This window comes from Melopsittacus undulatus, chromosome 5 (genome assembly GCF_012275295.1).
Source record: "Melopsittacus undulatus isolate bMelUnd1 chromosome 5, bMelUnd1.mat.Z, whole genome shotgun sequence".
Classification (NCBI taxonomy): domain Eukaryota; kingdom Metazoa; phylum Chordata; class Aves; order Psittaciformes; family Psittaculidae; genus Melopsittacus; species Melopsittacus undulatus.
This window is the reverse complement of record NC_047531.1, coordinates 72,412,745-72,437,737: the sequence shown is the minus strand read 5'-3', so window position 1 is coordinate 72,437,737 and position 24,993 is coordinate 72,412,745. Positions and strand designations below refer to the sequence as shown.

Here is a 24,993-nt window from a genome sequence, read left to right as displayed (position 1 = left end):
TCATGCACACAGTAACTCTGTATGCCCCACAGACACATTCACTTAATGGTCTGAAGTTTTAGAGCCTTGGGATTTTAAATTCCCAAATTTCGTGCTCAAGCCTCCAACCACATAAGAATGCAAGATCCAAGGCTACAACTGTTACTAATTGATTTAGTCTCCTTACAGACCTGCAAAACTACACATGCAAGGATGATGTTGCATTAACAAGATACAGCTACTCCAAGTTTAGAATACATAGGTCATTAAAATAACGCAAACATATCCTTTCTTACTGTTTATACAGTGGCAAGACTGAGGAGTACACAGAACTCCTCAGAGTATATGTGTGTGGGTGCAAATGCCAAAATATTCTCTCAGTTTTATACCATACAATTTTATTGCTGCTGTGCTGCATTATCCCCTCCTCCACAGTAGTTATTTTAAATTATTTCATACTTAGGAGGAAAAAAACAAACACAAAACAACAAAACAACTAAGCAAGCTATTCCTTAGCTGAACAGGGAAGGAATACATCCAATCTAGCATATTAACATCAGGTCAGGGTCATCAAGAAGCAAGTGACACACACACACTTGAACCAATGAAACAAGAACTCAAAAGTGGACGAATTTCAATGGCAAAACAAACAGGATATTGGGAGGCCAATTTTTTTCAGAGGAAGATTTTTTGCTATTTGCACATTATTCTGCCTGAGACATTCACTGCAGGTTTGCAAATACAATTTTACTGCGGCAGGTATAGCTGCAATCCAAATCCCGTACATGGCTGTGGGTGGCAAAGAGGGAGCAGCTTTCTCACCAGTATGAGTAAATATATCAGCTAATATGCACACCTAAGATTATAAATGAAATCTCAGGCAGGTGAAACAGTTAACTGTATTGAAGCTGGGCTGAACATACCAGATCCGCAATACTAAAGCATTTAAGATGCTCTGGTCTTTGTAGTAGATAAAAGGTTTTGAGCTGTATAAAAATAGTTTGTAGTAGATGGGAAAGAAGAGCTGAGGAAAAAGGGAAAAGAGCAGTTGGCTCCATATTCCCAACACAGTTTTGCTTGATGATTTTAAGATGAAAGCTACATTCAGTGTAACTGACCAGAGGAAAAGGGGGGGGGGGGGGGGTGAAGAGGGGGGGGGAATGGGAGGAAGTGTAAGGGATCACTGTAGACACTGTAACTTCGGTTTTTTTACTGTCACACAAACCCTCACCAAATCCGTTTTTCTGCCAGGCCTGTTACAACCCCTTCCTCCCCTCAGCACATCTGAGCCTCACCATCTGGCAAAACCTTACTACTTTTCCTTATGCTCCACTCCATTCAGTACCTGCAATGCAAGTACCTCCTTCCTAGCATGGAATACCAACGGCCTTGCTGAATCGCTTGGGGCAGAGTTACACCATGTACCCTTAGCACATAATCATGGCAGTTTACTGGGGGTGGGAGGGAGAGGACACAATGTAACTCACAGTACCTAACTTTTTCTATTGACTAAATAAGGAATTTTACCTCCCAGTCTTGGTACTATGAATTACATGTAAGCTTCACTTGCAGGTGGCTGACAAAGTGGCTCCCTCATGTAGGCTGCAATATTTCTTTAATACAGTATTCCAAATATTGGAAAAACATATTTATGTTGAATTAAAGTTTTCTCAAGCAAGCATGGAACAGAGAAGCATTAAAGAATACCACCCTAATAGGAAGAAACAGTCATGTGTTACACAACAGCTCCCACCAGACTCCCTTCACTCCATCCAAACCCCCTGACCTTGTCCGCTTTTTTTCAGTTATATTGGAGAAAACAAAACCACTTGTCTTTAAATTGCCAAGAGCCATGGAAAATATAAATAAATTTCACCAGCCAACATCTGGTTGACACTGGAAACTTGAAGGCATAAAAATAAACATTTCATAAACTATACAAACAATATAGTTATTAGCAATAATTCCTTCATGTGAAAGCTATTATTCTACTAAAGAATCATTTCAGGTCTAAGTTATATCACTCCAAAAAGCCTTCAGCTAGAGGAGAAACACTCATTCTTGAATAAATGTGCACATAGGAAACACAATATAACTCCACTAGTACCCTACTTTCTCCTGTACTAATGTTAATTTTTAGGACTAATTTTGTTTTCTTTCGTTGCAGCAGCTGGGAGAGAACACAGCTATCCACAGGCAAGGGCCCATCCATGCATGAAGACCAGACCTCTGCTAATGCTGGCTCTTACTGGCTTGCCAGCTCTGCACAATATTGGGAAGACATGGATCTTCACTAGGATAACAACAGAAATAGGTCACCCTCCATACTTTTTTCTCAGCAAAGAACCACCCTCTCCTGAGTTAGTGACATAAATATCTGCATTTCTTTCAATGCAATTATCATTTTGGGTCACATTTCTACTAGTGACAAAACATTTGAACCATTCCCATCATCAACAGAAGCCAACTCCATTTAGCAGATGACCACCTGTGTGGTCATGCAGTATGGACCTCTGCTGCTGAATGATGCCACAGGTAGCTGCTCACTCAGACACTGCTGTGTACAAACCCAGAGAGTCTGGGAAGCTGCAACAATACAGAAGCATGGACTATCATTTACAGTAGTCCAAAACAAACACTGAACACAAAAGAACCAGCAAGAAACGAAAGGAAACCTATGTAAATTTTACCCCTAAGAAAAAGCTTCCCGAACCAACACAGGCCAACTGCTCAGTTAAACTTTTCTGGAGAATGTTTCGCATTATCTATTCCTGCTACCCGATATGTTTCCTAGGAATATACTTAACAACACAGTTCTGACCAAACAGTTAAATCAATTAGAGAAGATTTCTGAAGATCAGCATGAAGTTTCTGGAAGACAGAAGGAGAATTAGCGACAGAAACAGAAACTTCTCATGTTTACAAATAACTAGGCAACACAGAAACCTATTTAGGCAAACACTGATGTTGTAATTACCCAGTAAGAAAGGTACACCCAGGGACAAAATCATGCTTCTTCTCTATTTTCAGGGCTATCCTCCCCACCCTCAAAAGATGACATTTCAGCTCTATGCTAGAAATTAGGAGGAATCTCTATTTTTTCTGCCATATTCCTAAAAATCACTCCAGTCTGTAATATCGCATTACTACCTGCATGAGAAAGAGGTGACTTAATTAACAATATAAACGTCTGTATCGAGTTTTCATAGAATCATAGAATGGTTAGGGTCAGAAACGACCTTAAGATTATCTAACTCCAACCCACTTTGTCAAGGGCAGGGATGACACACTGGATCACGTCACCCAAGGCTCCGTCCAACCTGGCCTTGAACACTGCCAGGGTTGGAGCATTCACAAATTCCCTGGGCAACCCATTCCAGTGCCTCACCACCCTTACAGTAAAGAACTTCCTCCTTATATCCAATTTAAATTTCCCCTGTTTAGGTTTAAATCCATTACCCCTTGTCCTGTCACTACAGTCTCTAATGAATAGTCTCTCACCAGCATCCCTGTAGGCCCCCTTCAGATACTGGAAGGCTGCTATAAGGTCTCCACGCAGCCTTCTCTTCCCCAGGCTAAACAGCCCCAACTTTCTCAGCCTGCCTTCATATGGGAGGTGCTCCAGTCCCTTGATCATCCTATGGCCCTCCTCTGGACTTGTTCCAACAGTTCCATGTCCTTTTTATGTTGAGGACACCAGAACTGAACACAATCCTCCAAGTGAGGTCTCACGAGAGCAGAGTAGAGGGGCAGGATCACCTCCTTTGACCTGCTGGTCACACTTCTTTTGATGCAGCCCAGGATACGGTTGCTTTCTGGGCTGCAAGCACACACTGAAGCCGGCTCATGTTCATTTTTTCATCAACCAACATCCTCAAGTCATTCTCCACAGGGCTGCTCTGAATCACTTCTCTGCCCAACCTGTAGCTGTGCCTGGGATCGCTCCGACCCAGGTGTAGGACCTTGCACTTGGCTTTTCTGAACTTCATTTATTTTCATTTATTGTCAGATCATTGTCATGATCTGACAATGTATTTTCAAGCTGGTAATTTCAATGTAATTTTCATGTAATTTCAAGATGGTTTTTAATTGTAGCTGGAAATGGGGCATGAACATTTAAATACTTGACTACATAATTACAAATTAATACAGCATTCAGTGTAACTAGAAGCAGCTCAACACTGACACAAAAACACATGCACAAATGAGTACTGCTTCACCTTTCCGGTGACAGATGACCTTCCCCTCCATGAGTCGAATCAATGCCAGAATTATGAACTGCTTCATAGTGCTTGAACAGCTCTTCAGCTGATCCATGAGATTTCATACAGAGAGGACAAATAAAGCCCTATTATAAAAAGGAAAACAAAAACAAACAAACAAAGAGAGGTGAGAAGTAAACTTTTATTTTTTCCATCTTATTTTTACATAGAATTGTATATTTTGTTTGTGTATCTAAAACATACCAGATATAATCATTAAATTTATACCAATTATTTCATGCTCCAATAACAGTTTTGGCAATTATAATGTTAGAAAATGCCTACAAAATTCATATTTCATTATTCAGTAGGTTTTTTCCCCCAACAGCATTACATACTAGCAACAGAACCTTTATTTAGAAAAGTTAAAAGTGATTACAGAAAGACTGTACTACAATTTCTTCCTCCACCCAAGAAAATAATTTTCAATACAATCTGATTCTTCTTTCAAAGAGGAGGTAGGGTTTGGAGTTTGGTCTTAAAAAACAAGATAAAAAAGTCCACTCTAAGAATTCAACAACCAAACGCTTAACTCATATACATGTGCATGTGCCAAAATGCCTACAGAAAATGTGCTAAACTACTAGGTTTCCAGTAATGTCTATCTGACAAGATTAGCATATGATGGCAGCGACTGTCATTCTGAGCACAAGAACCAGAGGGAGATCCCTGGCAAACAACAGCAGCAATACGGCGTAGGAGGGGTCAAAAAGCAAGTGATTTATTTTCCCTAGCAGAAAGCAGTCAAATTCATACAATGACAGCACAACAGCATCCTTTTAGGATGAATCGCTATTAAGCAGTTATCAGTGATATATTTAGTTTCCCAGTGATGGGAAGGTCTCCTGTTCCCAGAGAAAAACAAGTGTCCCTCATAGCACACGTTAAGTGCATGTAGAAAGAACAAGTGTAAAAAATTGCACTGGCCTCTCATTACTTCTGCCCTTTAATTCTTTCCATTTAAAGGGCAAAATCTGTTTCTTTCCTTGGGTTTGTTTTTTCTCTGTTTGGGGTTGTTTTGGTTGGTTGGGTTTTTTTGTGTGGTGGGGTTTTATTCTGTGGAAAGAGGAGCCCCAGAGAAGAGGAAAGAATAGATTATATGTGCTCAAAGCAACAGCAATCATTCATCTCCACTATTAGACAAAGCCAGCCCAAGATTTCCTAGGCAGGTGGATCTGAAGACAGTTGCTTCAAGGATATGGGGCCAGAGGCAGAGCAGAGCTGCCAAGCCAAGGGAATGTGCTGCAGCTGAGAGGCCACAGTGTGGACTGAAGTTCTGGGGGGGCAGAACTGCTGTCAGCAGCAGAGGGGGGAAAATATGGACAAAACCTTCTCTTTATGGTAGAAACCCCTTTCCTCTCACTCAGGCTGGGATAAAAAGTGCATCACTCACCAGCTCAAGCCACTCCACTGGTACTGCTATGACCATAGCTGGCCTCACTGTTGAAGTCAGCACTGGGTTACAGCTCTCACACACACCCTTACTCTAGCTGAGCTTTTCCTACATGTCTGATGCACAAGGTTTAAGAGAGTAAGATGTCATCCTGCTGCAATGGGGTATCATCAACACGGAAAATGTCACTCTTCCTGTGCAGAGCTGGGGTGGGCAGGAACACTGGGTCCTACAGCTGCAGGCACCACCACTTGCACATCAGAGCATTACATTGCACAGACACAGGACCCTACAGCATCTCACAGGCTGCTAGTATTCAGATGTTAACTCTGATGTCAGCAGCACTAATTCAGTCCTCTTTAGAGGAAAAAAATTAGAATCATCAGGATCTTCCTGGGCACCAGACAGTAACAGACAGAAGTGCAAAGGTTTCCTGGGCCTGCAACTATTAGCCCCAAGTGACAATTTTATTCAGGAACTTAGGTTGATGAGTTTCTTGTTTTATCTCTTTAAAAAAAAAAAAAATCAAACACAGATATAAAAATACCTCTCTCTCTCAGCATCCTCTTGACATGAATTTTGAAAAGATATGCAAAAAGTGCATTTTGCTACTCTAAAGAAAAATGTGTGAGAAGAAGGAAGAGGGAAAGATATGTGATAACTTGAGATGCTTAAATCTTGTAAGCATTTCTGTTGGTTTGCAGGAATTTATATCAAGTGCAAGCCACTCCTATATCAGGACCATGCCTGCCCTGGACAAAGAAGAGATTTCACAGTTACATCCATGAATGACACACTGGTCACCATAACTTGAAGGAGCTAAGATGTCCTTTCCAGTAAGCCTATACTTGGCTCCCTTAACTAACAGACTCCTTTACAGAAGAAGCAATGACAGTAGCGTTCTCATATTTGAAGAAGGAAGTTAACACATAAAACATGCACAGTTATACTTTTCAAAAGGCTGTATTTGTGGAGAGACACTCAGTAGGTTTCCTTTTACAGTGCATTTAGGAATTACTTTGCATAAAGACCAGCCACAGAGAAGTGAAAGACATTTCATATTCTCCATTTAATAAAAGTGAAGACATCGCTTATAGCCCCCTACAGTGCTGCACCGTAAGTCATAGCTTCTTAACTGATGTTCTACTTGGGCTTTATCTTTTGCTTTACACGGGTAGAAAAGAGCCTAAAACAAAAAACAGTGATGATTAGCTGGGTTTTGCTTTTACAAACAACCTTTTCACCAGGAAATGACAATTTATAGAACCCAAAGCTTTTTGCACATGACTGTCAGTTAACGGGAAACAAAAATAAAACCACAACCACCACATGCAGAAGTTTTTATCAGGAAAGGGTTCTTAAGATCACCACAGAACTTCTGAAACAAGGCAGAGCCAGAACAGTAAAACAGGAGTCCAAACCAAAACCCCATATACATGCACAGACAAGCCACTAGGAGTCAGCACACAATTTGCAGCTCATAATAGCCCTTGGTGGTCAAGGCACACCAACGAGAAGAAGAGACACACTAAACTTCAAACCCCAATGTTCTGACCCCAAAGAAAGTAGTTCTCTTTCAGATGGATGCCTGTGAAGCATGCCTAGTATCAAGCACCTCCACAGCACCATGCTGTCCATAGTGGGACAGGCCTTCCTTGGTGCAAAGACTCCAAAACACACCAGTTCAGTAGGCAAGTGTCTTGCCTCAGTTTGGAGCTATAATGACAAATTTCACCAAAGATCTTGGACTCCGTAAAAGCACTTGCTTTTCTCAAGACAGACTTATGAATAAGCCTCTAGAAGAATATTTGTAGCTATTTTTTCTGTCTAATAGTTAAGATTTACTTTCAGGACTGATAAAGATAAGCTTCTCAGTGTTCTCTCTCTTAAAAGGCACACAAGGTAAATGATTCCTTTCAAGTAACATTAATATGTGTACAAAACATTAATACAGTATTCTTCGGGAAGTATGCCAGGATGCTACAAGCAATGCTGAAAGGAAAGTCTTGCCAAAAGAACTACCATATTTATTTTTATTGTACCAATATAATTTACAGGGCTATTAACTGCTGGAAGAACTTTGGCCTCCTGCATCAAAAAACTGCTCAGGGAGACCCCAGGCACAGACCCACAGGCACATAGAACACACCCAGACCAACTGCAGGCTACTGCAGAGCCACTCTAATCCTCAACTATTTATAAATGATGCAGAATTAGTTTACATAACAGAACAATTAATGTATAGGACTGAATGGATTCTGTTTCTCTTGCTTCTTCTTGTATTACTCTGTAGAACTGAGGAGTGTTGGGCAGGGTGCAAAAATGTATTTCTGAAAATTTCAGCCTTCTCAGAATGTTGTCTTATTTGCAACGGTTTTTCCCTGTCACTGTTCTAATCTAATGAAGCTGTGTAGTGTGATGACACTTTGAAAAGCAGCATTTTCCTTACTCACTAGCAAAGACTGAAGGTTTTCAAAGATTTAACAGGCCGAAGGCTCCCACCTGAGATTTAAAAAACAATTCACACAAAGGTTTCCACTCCCCAGCCACTACCAATGCAGAGCTACTTAACACTGTTAACAGAGCAAAAAGCTAACCAACTGACCTAATAAATGTGTGTAATTTATACACGTCAGCACAGCAGCTCCCTGGGCTCCATCATCGATAACTGGAGCTTGAGACACCTACAAATACATGCATTAAATTTATCTGCCAACTGCTCTTGTTCCCCCTGAGCTTTAATGAAATGGTCTTTGCAAAGCTAACATGAAGTCTAAGCAATTAATGACTGAAAGCACAGCTTACTTTACTTGAAGCACCCTCTTCACAAATTAAAACTTGAGTTATCTGGCAGAAAGATGACAGCACTTCTTGTAGGGCAATCCTATGAGCAAAACAGTTCTTAAAGGATGGAATTCAGATTTGCTCATGTAGTTGGAGTCCAAGAAAACAGGTATGCTATTTAAGTTTGAAAGTCACAGCCATAGCTACCCAGCTTCCTTAGCATTTTCTTGAAATATGTGACGACTATGCAGCCTACTCTCCAATCCCATTTTAATGCTGCATAGAACTGAGCAAGTGGTCCCCTTTAGGCTGCTACAATAGCTGCTGGTCTACAGCTGTATGTGGTAGAAAGACATATAGCACGGATAGCACACACCGAGCTCGATTTCTTAATGCAAACAGAGCTCCTGCAACATCTCGAATTTTTATGCCAGCAATTATGTCATGAGTCAAGCTTAAGGAACCAAAGAACTTTGTTGTTTTCCACTGAGAAGTCAATTTTATTCCACAAATACTCTTACACGAAAAATATTTAAGTACTGTGGTGAATAAAAAAAAATTTTTAAAAAGCCCACAAAAAAAAACCTCAACCAAACCCTACAGAATTTTACTATAACTGATACTTCTACCATATGGAAAAAAATTACTGACTATTCTACCATACAGATGCAATAGGACAGTTTAGCCCAATCCATTATGCACTTCAATATGTCTGATATTCACATGACCATGCTTTAAGTTTAAATAAATTAGAGTTTCTGAGCTTCATCTTTGACCTTTCAGAAATCCTGGACCAGCACTCAAGCCTATAGCCTGCTTCCAGTGAGCCGCATGAACAAGATGTAAGCCTAGATTCAAGCCCAGAGCTGTAACACCTTCCAGCCGTGACCTATGCTTGCCTATGTCTCAGAATCCACACTTACACTAACAACTCTTTCACAACTGTATTGGTGCAATAAGCTACGTGCTGTGAATAAGCTATATGGTATGAGTAAGCTATATGCTGTGAATGAAGTCCAGTGTGCTTAAAAACTGAAAGCAAGTTCAAGAGCTGTATGACATGTTCACATGCTCAGAGGCATAAACACTCTTCTGGAGTTAATTTTGGGGTTTTCGTGCCATGAATATTTGGAAAATTTCTAAATTTACCATTCATTTTTTTCCCACTGAAGATGAACCTTCACAGCCTTCCCTGACACAACACAGAATTTTAGTGTGAGGTGACCCTGCCCATGGCAGGGGGGTTGGGACTAGATGATCTTAAGGTCCTTTCCAACCCTAACTGTTCTATGATTCTGTGATTCTATGATCATAGAATGGTTTGGGTTGGATGGGACCTTAAAGATCATCTTTGAACACCAAGTTTAAACTGAAACTCAGATACCCCCCAGTTACACAGTGATTTAAAGGCTGAAACATTTTACACAACAGAAGATTAGGAGCTGTATATACTTAGGGTCAGAGGACAGAAACATAATGTTTCAGAGCCAAAAGATGTATCCAGTAGCTTCTAAGTTTTCTTTCTCAAATATATACCAAACCAATTAACTGAATCCTCAGGAAGTCCTCAGAGGCAAATTAAGCTGCTTAGAGAGCAAGTGCAAGACCACATTTTATCATTTATTTCAGAAGTCTTATACCAATAAAAAAAATAAAAATAAATCACAATGTATTTTAAGTTGAATAAATAAACTAGGTCAGTCCCTTTATACATTGTTAAAAGGAAAAAGAAGTTGACATTTTTTTCCATGCCTTCCACCATAAAAAGCCCTTTCCTCTGTGTTTACATTAACAGTAAGATGACAGCAGCTTCCTCTGACATTCTCTCTATTTAATCATTAGAAAAGTAGTAATTTAATCATTAGAAAAGTAATCATTAGGAAAAAAAAGTCATGTTTTCTATAATTAAGACCTGCAGTCCATTTCAATTTGACAAGTATTTAACTTTCCAGACAAAAAGATAAAAAAGGTGTTTTGCTACAGTTTATTTTACACCAGACTGTAGACTCAACATCTTCCCAGAAAAGAACCTGAATTCTTCCTGAGAAGAATAGAACCAACATAATTTCTAGTTCAGTTCTCTCCTGGTTTTATTACTATTGACGAGTAAGACTGTAATTCTGTCACAACCTACATGACTACAACTTTATCACAAATTAGGAATTCTAATCCAGTGGACTCTACTTCTTAAAGGAAAGGCACAAGACATGACCAAGTCAAATCAAACCAGCATCTCCAATTACTGCATTCTCTTTGTATCATTCAGATGTTGTAGCAAATTAATGTACTAATGTAGCTCAAACAGTGATTTTTGCTCCTGTGCAAAGCAGGAAAGTACCACTGAGGTGAAAACAGCCAACAAAATCTGAGAAGCAACTGAAAATGAATAAAACATCAGCATTAAAGCACTGACATGATGCTCTGTGCAAAACCAGTCAGCCACATTTCAAGGGAATCCATAAAAACAGAAGATGCAATACGCCAATTGACATCTAGGCAATCTGGCTACAAAAAGCCTATTCAGAAAACATCAGGGTCTTATCTTGCTTGTATTAGCTAAGAAATACATGTTTACTAAACATCTGGAAAAATATGAAGACTACTCAAAAGAACTGTGCAAAAATTGCCTTACATTTAACCTTGCTATAGATAAGACAATAGATATTAACAGCAACTATATTCTAAATATTGCAGGAGTACCATACAGTGGGGGTTTTTTGAATGCCTCAGGAGAAACCAGAAAGGGAAATCTGAAACTAAGACTAACTGACTCACTGTTTAGATGCCCTGAATGTCCAGAGACAGTCAGGAAAAGCTGGACAGTTTAGAAATGTGCAACTCCTTTAGGAAATGAAAACAAAACAGAAGACTACATACAATTTATGCTGGTGACACCACTGTATACATGAAAGCTGGAGAACAATGTTGCTATTTGGGAGTGTGGTGATGTGTTTAACTTCTATACAGCATTTGTTTGAACAAGTTGGCTATATATGCACAGAGACAAGTGCCAATGCTTTGGTGGTTGCTTCTGCAGCTGAATAAGCCTTTGTTTAAAGTTTCATCAGTGCTAGGTGTAAGCCCTAGTTTAAAAATGAGGGCTGCACAAACAGCTGTTTAAGAGGAAGTCTATAAATAAGGCTGTAGACAGCGGTTAGGATCCTTTCCCACAACAGGACATCAAGCATCTTCGGAAACTGTAGGCATGGATGTCAAGAACTGAAGAACAAGACCAACTCTCACTGTACGGAGGACAGACAGGAGGGAAGAGCAAGGAGAGAGGTGAATGACCTGACTTACTAAAATTTTCATTGGCAGGGAGGAGTAGAAGACAGGTTAAGGAAGAAAACTATTATCAAAATTGCCAGCAAGGTTCTAATGCTTTGTCAACAAAGTAACAATTTTTCAGGTCTCACAAAGTGTGAGCAAACACTGGCCTTGCAACATGTTCTATCTCCATGTTTGAGGAGAATGCAATGGCAAAAAAAAACCAAATTCAGGAGGTTCATGAGCATTTTTTTTCCAAGAAACCATATCTGAACTTTTCACAGTAGTATCCACAAGCAATAGAAAGCAAAACACCAGTTCATACAAGACAAACTTAGCAATGTTTCATATGTCTGCTACCTAAGATGACACTAATAACATTATATGGCTGTTACAATGCTGTCCCAGAAATGCCAAAGAGGGAATGAAGGGTGATGACCTGTCTGTGTTGCTGTTTCAGGATCAGTGTGCTTACTGCAAATGCAAACTATCCTTTCTATCAACAAATACAAACCATCAGCTTCTCAGTAGTGAAGTACCTCAGACTTTACATACTAGCACTGATGATATAGATCAACAAATTTCCCCACTTTGCTAGTGTTTCTATGCATGCTGATGCAACAAAAGACCCAAGTCTTTGTTTCTCACCTCTGCCAGATACTTACCGAATCACTGTACCAAGAAACACAACTTTAGCAACAGGAAACAGCAACAGCTAGTAACGACTGAATTTGCATTTTATGTGCTACACTAAATCCACAAGTTTTATCAAGTTAAAAAGTTGCAATCAGGTATTTACAAGTAAAAAGTACTGACAAGTAACTGGTTATGGAAAAACAAAACCTCAAAACAGGCAAGAACCCACAGACAACTTAATGAAACTATGTTAAATAAACACAACCCAGCTTAAATAAGAGGAACTTCTTCAGGTAACCAAACCACTTCTGATGGCTCATATCCCAAAATCTACCCTTACCATCTCATCAGAAATGCCACAGTCTGTCACGGGTATGTCACAGCTTATTCAAGTAAGGTGTTTGCATTGTGACCAGATAATAGAGAATACATGTTCAAAAAGAATACACTGGTGACTGCAAGTATCCCAATACCACGAATGTTTCATGTGAGAGACAACTACAAATCAGAAAGCCAGATATAGATTAATTCTTCGGCTGAGCGTATACTTTGGAATCATGCATAAGAGGTCAAATTATGCTTCAGCAAAGAATCAAAAGAAACAATTTAAAAAGCTGACACCCAAGCAAGAAGAAAAGATCTATGTTCATTTAAAGCAGCCCATTACCAAAGCTATAGAAACAAAAAAAAACAAGACCCACAGTAACAGCTGGGAGGTCATGAGGCTCTTGTCTTCCTTCTGTCCCAGTGTGCTCATTCTGGTAATGTTCAGACAGATCAGTGGGAGTTACACACACTTTCATACATAGTGGACAGATGAAGCCCTGTGAAATGTATATTTGTTTTTAAGAAACTAATAAAGACAAAAAAGCAGATTTGGAATCAAACACTGTTCAAATTCTTACGCTGAAGGTTCTCTATAATCACCAAAGTAAGATCTGTTTCCCTTTTGGAAAGGCAGTTTTTTAAAAACACATCAGAATATCATGGAGAAGGCAAGAAGGAATGGTTATCAAGAACATGAAAATAAACAAATCTACATCCCACTATAAAAGCTAGCACCATGCTGCATACTATGTGTTTTCCAGGCACTCCTGGTATCCCTTTCATGTGACAGAGGAATAAGCTGCATAATGAAGTGTGAATTGACCGCTACAAGGCATCAGGTCAGATCCCCCACAGAGTTTTCCGTAAGGGTGTTCAGATGTTTCACAGGGAGAGGCAAGGGTGGTGTGGTGAGATTGAAGAAATACCCCTGTAAATTAATAAGCAAGGTTGCAGCAGCAGGATAGGTCCAAGTGCCAGCACACCTGTATACCTGCCTGGCTGTCATGCTCATATAGGGAAAACTATGCACCTTCCAGGGGGGTTGTGGAGTCTCCTACGTTGGAGATATTCAAGGCCCGCCTGGACAAGTTCCTGTGTGATGTACTCTAGGTTACCCTGCTCTTGCAGGGGGGTTGGACTAGCTGATCTTTCGAGGTCCCTTCCAACCCTTGGGATTCTGTGATTCCTTAGTAGGATTTAAAAAAAAAACTTGGCATACTCACCCGAGATTTACCAAACCCACAATTTAAATTGGCAGACTCCTGCTACATGCTTAAACACCTAGAGAAAGTAGGCTGGAGAGTAAAGTGCTCTGATGCCTGCACCTTCATGGCAGAGCACTAGAGAGGAAGTTAGAACAGACTGAACACAACCCTCCATGGATGTACGGTGAAGCTAAGGCCCCTTACAAAAAGGATGTCTGGCAAACCTGTCCAGCTCATGCAGCCATATTACACTCATGAAAGTGTAAGCATGCTGGTGAGCTCACTTTTAGCACGGAATATTTAGCAACCCTGTAATGCAGAGAGTGTTGCACTGGGACCTAAGCTACAAAGGTAGGATAGGCTCAAACGTTTCCTCCTTGGGCAGATTGCAGTGAATAAATTATGTCTCTAGACTTGATTACAGGTCTATGTGTGATCTGAAACACTGACATAGCCACAGACTGGACTAAAATAGATTTTTACCTCTCCGTGAGCCAGAAAGAGTTTGAATTCAGAATTCCCCACTCATACTGTAATTCTCAAAAATCAGGAACCTTGAGGAGGTAGAAAACATAAGAATCTGCACAGATTTAATAATTATTCTCCATCTGAATCTTGCAGCAATGCAAATTAGGAAATCTAGCCAAGAAACCAGAGTGCAAACAAGTTAACTGGATTTCTGTCTACATAATACTGAAGAACCAGGTGGCAACATAACAGTAAAACAGAGAGCAAACATTCTGCAGTCCCACTACGGTGCTCCTGGAGAGAAGCTCTCAGAGAGGCCACATCTCAGGCCAGCTGCACAGGAAAAGAAAGACGAACAGAAAGGCCTGAGTTGCATGCTGCAACCAAAGAACCTCAGGAGAGTAAAAACCCATCACCAGCTTCAGAGCTCAGCTTGAAACAGATTCTGAAATCATACCTTAAGCAGAACACCCCACTTGTAACTAATGTAACAGATGGTAGGATTATTGACAACTAACAGATAGGCTTTCACATTATACAGTACCAACCAAAAGTGACACAGCAGCCTTTGATCTCACCAAGTTTTGACTCAGTAGCAAGAAAAGCCAATGGTGCAACAGTGCAGGAACACCACTGCTTTGAAAACTCATCCTGTGTTAAGAAAATGCTACTACATTAGCATTGAGGTAACTCCCACCAGCTGTACAGTCAGTGATACTGTACTCATACTAACAGAATTGTGCAATTTTAGACAAATGGTGGAAAGAAGCAATTAACCCACTGCACATTTTTATGCCTTAATTAACTACAGAAGTAATGAAATTTTAGTCTGCAATTCAAGAATATGTACTTGCTTCAGGGACAGTGTATGTATGCAAGTGAGACAGAGCTGGACTCACAAATGCATGACTTGTGCAACATGCAACAAAATATTAAGGGATATCTGATTATACTGACTGCAATAAAGCTTCAAGAAATAAGAAATAGGCAGATACGCAGATGGAAGGCAATTACAATTTTGAAACAGTACAGTCAAAGTTTCTCCTATCTCTTATCATAGAAGACATTGGAGTATTTATATCATCATATACTTTATTCCGTGTCAGAAAAGGCACTTTGCTCCCTTTAATGCTGTAATAGGAGTAATGAACCTTGCACTGCATTTGTATGCTAAGCTTGAAACATTTTCAAGCTAGGTAGTCAGGCTACATTAGCACAAACTAGCTTCAACAGTCAGTGAAGTCAGTTTGCATTTTTCAGAGTTAATATTTGACAACACTGTAAATCCAAAGACATTGTAATATGGGATTGAAGCAAGGACAACAACTTATTCTGCTGGTTAAGTATGGCAATCAGCACATGAAAATGGATAGGATTTACAAGGGGTAGTTTTATACACCAACACCAAACAAAACCCAATACAATTGATGTTTCACAAGGAGGAGGAAGTATCCCATACACATTATAGTGTAGCAGAAGCAAGGTGAAAAAGGAGTACAAGTGTGATAAAATGTTAAAGCTTGTTTTTTTTTTGAACTCTCATAAAATATCTACTAATGAGGAGTCTTAAGCTTATGTCTCATTTCTTTGAATTTTAAGAATTCTCTAGGATTACAGGAAGTATTGCTTGTGACCATTTAGACAGATAAGCCTAATTGACATTTACATATAAATATGGTCTAGCCTTCCTTTTTTTTTTACTTAAATAACAACCAGTTCTGATAAGGTAACACTTCTAAGTATTTATTTAGTACATCTGTTATTTAGGTAGGGCATCAAAAGTTACTCCCAACAGCTTCATGGATCAGAGAAACAGCAACCCAGGTTTAAGACTCCAATCCCATGTATGGTGCACAGTACCTCCGAGGAGCCTTCACTGTTCACGTCCACGGCATTTCCTGGTGCGGCAGATGAATCTGAATCAGAGCTCTGAGATCCACCCCTACCTGGAGTCTGAAATAGAGGGAGGAGAAAAAAAAAATTAGTGTCTACAGACTACTTAATAAAGCATGGTACGCATGCAAAGGCTTCTATTCTGCTTGCTGCAATACAGAAATATTTTCCCTCCACAGGAGCAATGAAGTGAACAAGCTGACAATTATATAATTCTCAGTGCAACACACTTCAACAAAAGCTTTTATCCAAGACTCTCCATACATCAAAATACAAGCAAATACCACAGGCAAAGCCCAGGATTCTAAACCACTTCCTCCTCATGAATGCTCAACACAAAACAAAGAAGTAGACTAAATTCTTCCCTTGTATTACTGACTCTGATATTAAATTAGGTCTCTATATCTAACAGAAAAACACTAGAAATTACAATCTCAGCAGCTTCAGAAGTAGTAAACTAGTATCATACTACTTACTTGACAACTTGTTTGCAATCTGAACAAACCTTTAAGTATTTGAAAGACAGAAAACTGAAGAGTGAGGACCGGGCTGATGCAAGACACATGCAAGAAGGTACACTGCCTTGATTTGGAAATATAAAAATACAAAGCCTGTTAAACAGAAAGACAACCTCTAAAATAAACCCTCCTCTGAACATGTTGAAAATGAAAACAGCAGTATTTGAAACTACAGAGAAAATAAGCAAATCAATTTGAAATACTACATAATTCAAAATCTGGATGGATGCATCACAGCTTATAATGCTTATTTAACTGTAACATTGATTTAAACTCGATTTAACTTCTCTTACTCATCTCCAGAACATTATTGATTGACCAATGGCAGAAAACATGGCAGTCTCAAAGGAAACACAAACAAAGAAATTAACACTGATATGCAATCCTAGTTTCAACAAAAGTTTATTATCCAACTCCATGATGGCAATTGCAAATGGGATGAAGTAATGCTACTGCTGTAGTTTAGCACATCTGGAAACACTTTTGTAATGTTATGACGAATTTTCTAACTTAATATAGGGGTATTAAAGATACAGAATTTTAACTATATAGGACAAAATCTACAGAGGACAGAAATAGATAGTTTTCATTTCTAGATCCTGGTGTCTCCAAAATAGTATTTGGTTTTGAATTTTCATGCTCAAATATATCCTTTTTCTCCCTCTACACAAAAAACTATATAACCTTTTATAAGATATCTGCAGAATGCATGCTCTTCCACTCTTTGAAGATTAAGTACATTTTCCTGCTTTGTTTTGTAAAGAATGTTCTATTTTCAACTTTCATAAAGATAATTTTTTATTCCTAATTAAATAAAAATATGTAATAAAAAGGACAAGTTTACTAATTAAGGACTTAATTTTCATAGTGATACAGTTAAATTTTAGAAATGCTCCAAAGACTGGCCAAAGGGAAGTGAGGAGGAGTGAAGCAGCAAGCTATCGGAGCTGACAACAGTGCGAGGACTATCTCTCCTCATTCCAGCCTTCTCTGGGGTTATCAGTTAAGTGATCAACATATGCTGGTTCACCTACTCCCATGCCTCTTTTTATTGCAGCTGGTTTATGTTTCTAAAGAAAGTAAGAACACCATGGTTTCCTTCTAGTATAGCATATCAAAGCAATAGACAAGGTGATGCAAGGTTACCAAGTTAAAAATAGGAGAGGCAAAAAAAGTGTAAGCAAAGAATACAATGGACATGCAAAGCACATAAAAATGAAGGCATCAATCAGTACTTCTCCAGGTCACTGATATAGACAGTAAACAAGGCACATCCTAGCATGGACCATGGGTGCATGCTCATCAAGTTTTCATGGCATCAAACTGGGAGGACCAGTTGACACATTCAGGGACAGGCCTGCCATTCAGGGGATCTAGACAGACTGGAGGAATGGGCTAACAGGAACCTCATGCAACTGAACAGGGACAAATGAAGAGTCCTGTGCCTGGGAGGAAAACCCATGGCTGAAACACAAGTCCCTGCCAAAAAACACCAGGGCTCATATCAGTCAGCAAGCAGATCAGGAGTCAGCAGAGTGCTGAGGCAGCAGAGGACCACCAGCTCCCTGGGTTGTTGTAACACGAGCCCAGGCAACCGATCAAGGGAAGCGATCACTCCACCACGAGCCAGCACCCATGGGACAAGTCAAGATACTGCATCCAGTCTTGGCTCTCCCAGTCCAGGGTGGACATTGACAAAACAGAGTAAGTTCAGCAGAAGGCAACAAAGGGAACTGGAGCATCTGCCCTGTGGGAGAGGGTGAGGCTGAGGGAACAGGGCTGGCTCAGTCTGAAGCTCTGGCAGGGCCCAACAGCAGCCCCACCACCATCTATGAGGAGGTCATCAAAGGAAGAAAACCAGGCTGCTCCCAGCAGCACACAGTGGGAGAACAATACACAAAAACTGAAACAAGACTGGTTCCCACTCGACATAAGAAAAAGCTATTGCACGATGAAGCCAGGCCTGAACAGTGTGCTCCTGATCTCTTGAGATCACAGCAGGAGCTCAAGCTAGAGAGTTCCTGAGTTCTCTTTCTGCCCAGATTGTTCTGTGATCTCTGAAGTGCTGCCCTGAGGAAACACACGTCCCACAAGAGAGCTCTGAAACACAAGTTTAGTAACTCCATAAATGAAGTTATGGATTGTGCGCATTGACAGTCGGAGGAATAATACCTAAAGCAACTGGTAAGGTATAGCCAAATTTCTCAGTAAGACAGGGAAGTTTAATTATTGCATCTAATATTATAAACAGTTTTATTTGGTTTATATAGTTCAGAAGTTCCTTCCCACGCAACCCATAAACCACAACCATGCAACCCAAATGTAAGTCTCACTTGAGAATCCACTTTGTGCAAAACCAAAGAATCCATAGAAGATGTACTGTCTATATGAGGGAAGATGGTCAGGTGTCAAAGCTTTCTTCCATAAAGGATTTGAACTTTACGATATAAGAATCAATTTCCAATTGAGATTAATATTTTAAAAGACTTCAGAAATCTGAACATAATAAAAAGGGCTTTTGTATGGAAGTTAGCTATGGTGGCTGTTTTATTCTAGAAAGCCTGAGAACTTAGACCCCTCTCTGTTCCAGCATCTATACCTGCAAGTAGAAATGTCATGCTATAAATGGAGGAAGTGTCAGCATTAATGGATACGAACTTCTTTACTAATGCTTTACAATAAAATAAAGCCTTTTGTTCCACTTTTCAGCTCCAAAAACTTAAGAATGTGTCTTTACATAGCCTTGGACAGAAAGGCACAAAAAGCAGAGGGAGAACCTTAACAAAACTCAATAGCCTGGACAATGGGGGTAAGAGACAGTCCAACCATCTCTTTAGACAGGAAGCATATACCTCCACTTTTGCAGTACATGAGCATATACATACCTAAGGAATCAATTAATCCCAAACCTAAGAATCCTCTGCAACAATTAACCCAATATTTTCTTCACCTTACAAGTTCTTATACTCTACTATGCATTGTTAATCACCCATCACATTTCATCCCAGAGTTGACTGTATTTCGCAATGAGATCTGCATATTAAGTTCTGCTAGTTCCAGCACCATAAATTGGAGATTATTACAACCTCCAGGATGAAAGCTTTTATATTAGAAGTACAGTATTATTACTATGTAGTTGATTAAAGTATTTGCATTATGAAACACTTCAGACATGCTATAATCATGCTAAAAGGCACCGCACAGCATATCCTACTACACACGAAATATAGAACAGAAATTATTATACAGTACCTGCTAAAACCCTTTTAACTTTTACAAAAAGCAACGCACTCTCTTTAAAAGAAAAATCATAGTTCCAATGCTGGTGGCATTTCCTGGCGGGTGGCATGCACAGGGAAGAAGGGTGGGAAGGAAAGGGGTCCTTAAGTAACTTTCAAGATCAGGAGAATCACCCCATAGCATCCTTTTGCGAAGTAATACAGACTAGCAAGAAAAATTTATTACAAATTTAAAAGAATGCTATTGGAAACCAAGACCGTACATGCAATTAACTTATCTTTCAGAGCTGTAACATAGTTTAAACATACTCCAACAGCCAAATGACTGGGGGATTGGGAATATGCTTAACTGATCATTCAAATAGGTTCACAAACACGTTGAAGCTTGGCTCCCAGATCACTGCTGTATCACATTCCATTTAAAAAGAAAATAATTTAAAAACTCACACCACATTGAACAACTGGGACTTTGTGAACTAAGGAGGGGCTCAGAATGATGCTCTTTGTTTTCAGTTGGACTATAAGGGGGAACTAAAGAATGAGTTATGAATCCCATAGGAAAAGTAAATTTTCACACACGTTTCTGTATATGTATCTTTACAAAATTAACATTTAACCCTTAAAGGCATAGCTGGAGTTTAAAGACTGATGCAAAATTAGCCTTTCACTCAGTGTATTTCTTTTCTAGTTGTCAGTTCTATTTGCTTACTCTGCAGAGAGGCATGTTTCTACTCCTAGCACTACAGTTGTAGAAGTAATATGCTAAACTTCATGATGTTCTGTGTTTTCTCAAATCTGCAAGCTAATAAAAAGAAACATCATTAACAACTAAAAGGATGACAATGATTGCAGCTTATTTTCTGAAAATTATATAATGAATGAGTTGAGCTAATGCTTTAAAATGAGTACAAATAAGGATCGCTACCGTGTCATTTTGCATCATCATGTATCTGTCTATTGCTATGCTCCATTCAGTTATGATACTCTATTCAGCAGTTTCAAATTCAGAGTAATTTAAACCTTTGAAAAATATGTTAAGCCTTGAGAAAGTCTAAACAAATACAGATTTATACAGTTTTCCTAACACAGACTTAAACACTACAGGAGGGTCCAAACATATTAAGGTCTTGAAGCAACAAACAAGATGCAAGAATGGGAAGATAAGAAGGCCAAAGCCCTTGGTATCAAACAACTCAGTGCTAGAAACAGAGTACAGTGAAACAGTACTATTACTTAATTCAAAAAAGTGCAACACTGTTTTATGACTCCATAAAATGAAATTACTCCTGACTTCTTAAGGCAGAAAACCTTTCTTTCCCATTGCACCATCAGTTACAGGCAAGCAGGCCTTGTACCTAGGAAGAGGTACACATGCTCCCTTCAACCCCACAGGAAGGTGGGTTCAGCATTCACCCAAGCAACTAAGCTCCCTAGCAAGTCCTGCAATTATAAACATAAAATTATAGGTAAGGCATGAGATGTAATGCATCCTGGGGAAGTAAATACCTCCGTTCCTGAGACTGGAGTAAGATAAAAGGTGACTGTACTACTCAAGCTACAGAGTTGCCTCCAAAGCCCTATTCTCCACCTAGAACCCAAGATCTCATGAGCAAGCACTCAAGCATTGCTAGAAACAGAGCAATGGGACCTTACCACCCAAACACAGCAGTCACTAACAGTTGCAGACAGCCAGTTTAACACAAAGACTGAAGACAAAAGCTAGTGTAAACAGTAGTCAAACTGTCCCAACAGATGAATCCTTCACTACAAAACACCAGCAATGGGAAGAAGGCTCAGAAGGTCAAAGTAATCCTTCTTCCACCAGCTGAAAATAAATGCCTTCTTATTGCAAAAAAATTGGAATCTTTTTTCCTTTTCTTTTTTTTAAAGTTTTGGTATCTTGCAAATATAAGACGTGAACTCCCCTTGATCGCCCTTGATCAGAGGCAACAGTCACTGTCCTGCTAGCAGATGAACAAACGAGGGGTGACACAATGGCCACAAAGGGCCTTCAGAGTTGAACACAATAAAGAATAGGCAGCTCTCTAAAGAATATGCTGACAAATATCATAATATTTTGGCAGTAAAGTTTGTGTCTCAGTCATTCCACAAAGGTGTTTTTTGGGAAAGACAACTTTTTTCTAGATCAGCATGTGAACCATGCGCAGAACTGAGAAGTTGCAAGAATGAATGAATGGGGGTTTTACAGTGCAAACGTACAGAACAGATGGATCCCTAGGATGTCACACAGAAAACACACATAACATTTAGAAACAGCTTGCAGGGAAACGACCTAAACTGAGGACCTAGCTGAAGACTGCATGGAGATACTAACTTCAAATACTAAATGAGCAATGTTCAGTAGTGACAAGTATATAATACTTTCTATTTAGAAAATACGCCATTCAAAATGACCATGAAGGAACTTTTAAAAACACAAATTAACGTGTGGAAGAAATAAAAAGGTGATCAAGGCACAGAAGCAGTATAAAAAAAGAAAAATCAGATGTTTTAAAAATACAGGATTCAGAATTTCAAATAAGAGACAAGAACTATAAACAATAGCTTTGTAGCTTGATGGCCAGTTGAGTTATAAATAAAAAAATGAATGTAATAATTAGGTTTCTTTAAACATACTTCCATAACTCAAGTTATATCCACAATAATGACTAGCCATCCACCTAGAAAGGACAGCACCACCTAGAATCAAATAACAAACCCAATGCGTATACAAGAAACTACATTTTGGTGACTGGAAGATGGGTTTCTTTTGCCATTTATGTTAATGATGCCCAAGAAAAGGGTCAACAGGTGGTTCCTTGGCCTTCAAGTTATTGCCTCAGAGAAGTGAAAAATTTTAATACATAGCTTTTAATTTGCTCTTTATGAACAAATTTGACAGCATGCTAAGGCTCACTGTTAACACCAAAGTACATCAGAAGTCTTTTTCATACTTTGCCAACCACAGACTGTAAGTCAGAAAGGTATGCATGAGAGTGTGCATTTCTAAAAGCCCTTTTAGCAAGAGGTGCTTTCTTAAAAGTATATTTATTTACACCAATTAAAAGACTGACACCTTTAAAAACCTTGGCATTTCTCTGTTTTGGGGCAGGAACAAGTCTGTTTTGCCTTTCCTGGCAATTAGTTCTGCTGTAATCCCTTAATTCTGGGGAGCCACTAGGGAAAGTTTTTTCTTTAAACTTTTCAGAGAAGATGCCCATTTCCAACACATGAAAACTTTCACACTGACTTTAATTTTTTTATAGGAAGTGTTTAGCTGAAATTATATTTAGAGGCAAATTTCCTCTGGCAGCGTATCGAGCTTCCTCCTCTATCAAACAAGCTTTCTTTGATGGCCTGTTATTCCTCAGAATCCATAAACACCCAGTTAAAACCTGCCAATATTTAATTAGGTCCACACAAAGTTTCCCAGCTTGTTAGCAGGGCTTCCCATCAAACTTCAGGAAGGAAGTTCTTCCTGTAAACACAAAGCTCCAAACAGACCAAGAGCGCTCTTCACCTGCTTAGGGTCTATGACCAAAAAACAACGTGAGGCACGCTTTACACTGAGAAAGTTGGCGGTATCCCCTCTGTTAACTCTCATTCTTGTAGCAACGCTTCACTGAATGTCAGGTGAAGAAGGCATGCCACGATTTCCGACAAAACACCCTTCCACAGACGTGCTACACGGACAGCATGCTTTGAAAGAAACACTTGAAAGACACGTCAGATAAAACACGCTGGTTTCCCCTTCCCCTAACCGTGAGCGCCGTCTGCATGGCACGGTGCGGAATCCGGAGCGCTGCCTTCCCACCGCCGCCGTGACTCAACCCTTTTGGGTGCATCCTTCAGCCGAGAGCCAGATATGGACTCACCGAGCCCTGAGCCATGATGACTGACACCTGCCCTTCCCTTTACCAGCACCTCCCCGACGACTTCCACCCGAACCACCAGCGAGCTTCAAGGAGATTAGTACTGCCGCGGCGATACGCGAGGATTTGGGATAGAAAGGTTTCATAAACGAGTGTCACAAGTTGGCTTTACACAGCAGGCAGAGCTGCCGGAAAAGCCGGTTCCTAACATAAAGGACATCGTTGGCCGGTGGCTGCCGAAATGGCTTTCGCCGTTGGAAGCCTGTTTGCCCGCTGGTCCTGGGGCGATCACCCCAGGTCCCCGCGGCGGCTCTCCCCAGGCGGAGCTTCACTGAACATGCCCGAAACGCGGCCAGCCCGAAGCCGCCGCGACGAGGGAAGGTGGCGGGAGGAGACGCCGCCGCGCTGCAGGAAGAGCCACGCCGGGGCAGGGCCACCCTTCGCCGCACCGGTAGGCCCCTCGCCCGACTCCGGGGACCCACCCGCCGCCAGCACCCCCGCTCAGCCCGGGGGACGCGCACAGCGGGCCCGGCCCACCCCGTCGGGGCTCGGGCCGTCCCCCGCGTCGCGGCGAGGAGGAGGCGGCAGACAAGCTCACGGCCTCTGCAGCCGCCACGGGCCTATCCCCTCCGCAGCGCCGTAGGACTGGACGGGACCGGACGAGCCGGGACGAGCCGGTGACTCCCGCCCCGCTGCGGGGAGCCCAGCCCCGAGTGCTACCGGCACCAGGAAGCGGCACCTCCCCGCCACGCTACGGCACGGCAGGGCACTCCGCCTTTACCGCCGCCAACCGGGGAAGGTCTCGCTGCCTTACCCGCTGCAGAATTCGCCTTAACATGGTGGCAGGACTCGGATGCCGCCGGGCAGCCGCGGCCAGGCCGAGGGGAAGCTGCGGGGCCCCGCACCGCACCGCCCTCGGCCCGCAGGATCCCGGCGCGGCCCGCTCGCCCCGTGACAGCCGCCGCGGCCGCTGAGGCGGGGCAGCCGCCTCGCCGCCCCGCCCCGGGGAGGGACGGACCCGGGGGCCGGGAGTTGTTACCACCCACCCGCGGGGAGCGGAACGAGAGGAGGGAAAGGGGATAGTGTGGCCGGGCGGAGGACTCCAGGTCGGCGGGGCTGACCATAAGGATGGGGTGGCTGTGGCGGCGCA

General features: G+C 41.0%; 1 protein-coding gene across 2 annotated transcripts in view; it reads right to left on the bottom strand.

Moving 5' to 3' along the window:
- EEA1 (early endosome antigen 1) overlaps positions 1-24,790 on the bottom strand; it is a 73,769-nt gene extending 48,979 nt beyond the window's left edge. The window contains exons 1-4 of one of the 2 annotated variants that reach the window (XM_034062755.1): positions 24,658-24,790; positions 16,182-16,274; positions 13,023-13,145; positions 4,200-4,327 (exon numbers count right to left, since the gene is read on the bottom strand). In XM_034062755.1, coding sequence (XP_033918646.1) covers positions 4,200-4,327; positions 13,023-13,145; positions 16,182-16,274; positions 24,658-24,681 — 368 coding nt within the window. In that variant the 5' untranslated portion in view covers positions 24,682-24,790. The remainder of the gene's footprint in view (positions 1-4,199; positions 4,328-13,022; positions 13,146-16,181; positions 16,275-24,657) is intronic. The other variant, XM_034062757.1, reaches the window with a different exon arrangement.
- Between the last annotated feature and the right edge of the window lie 203 nt (positions 24,791-24,993).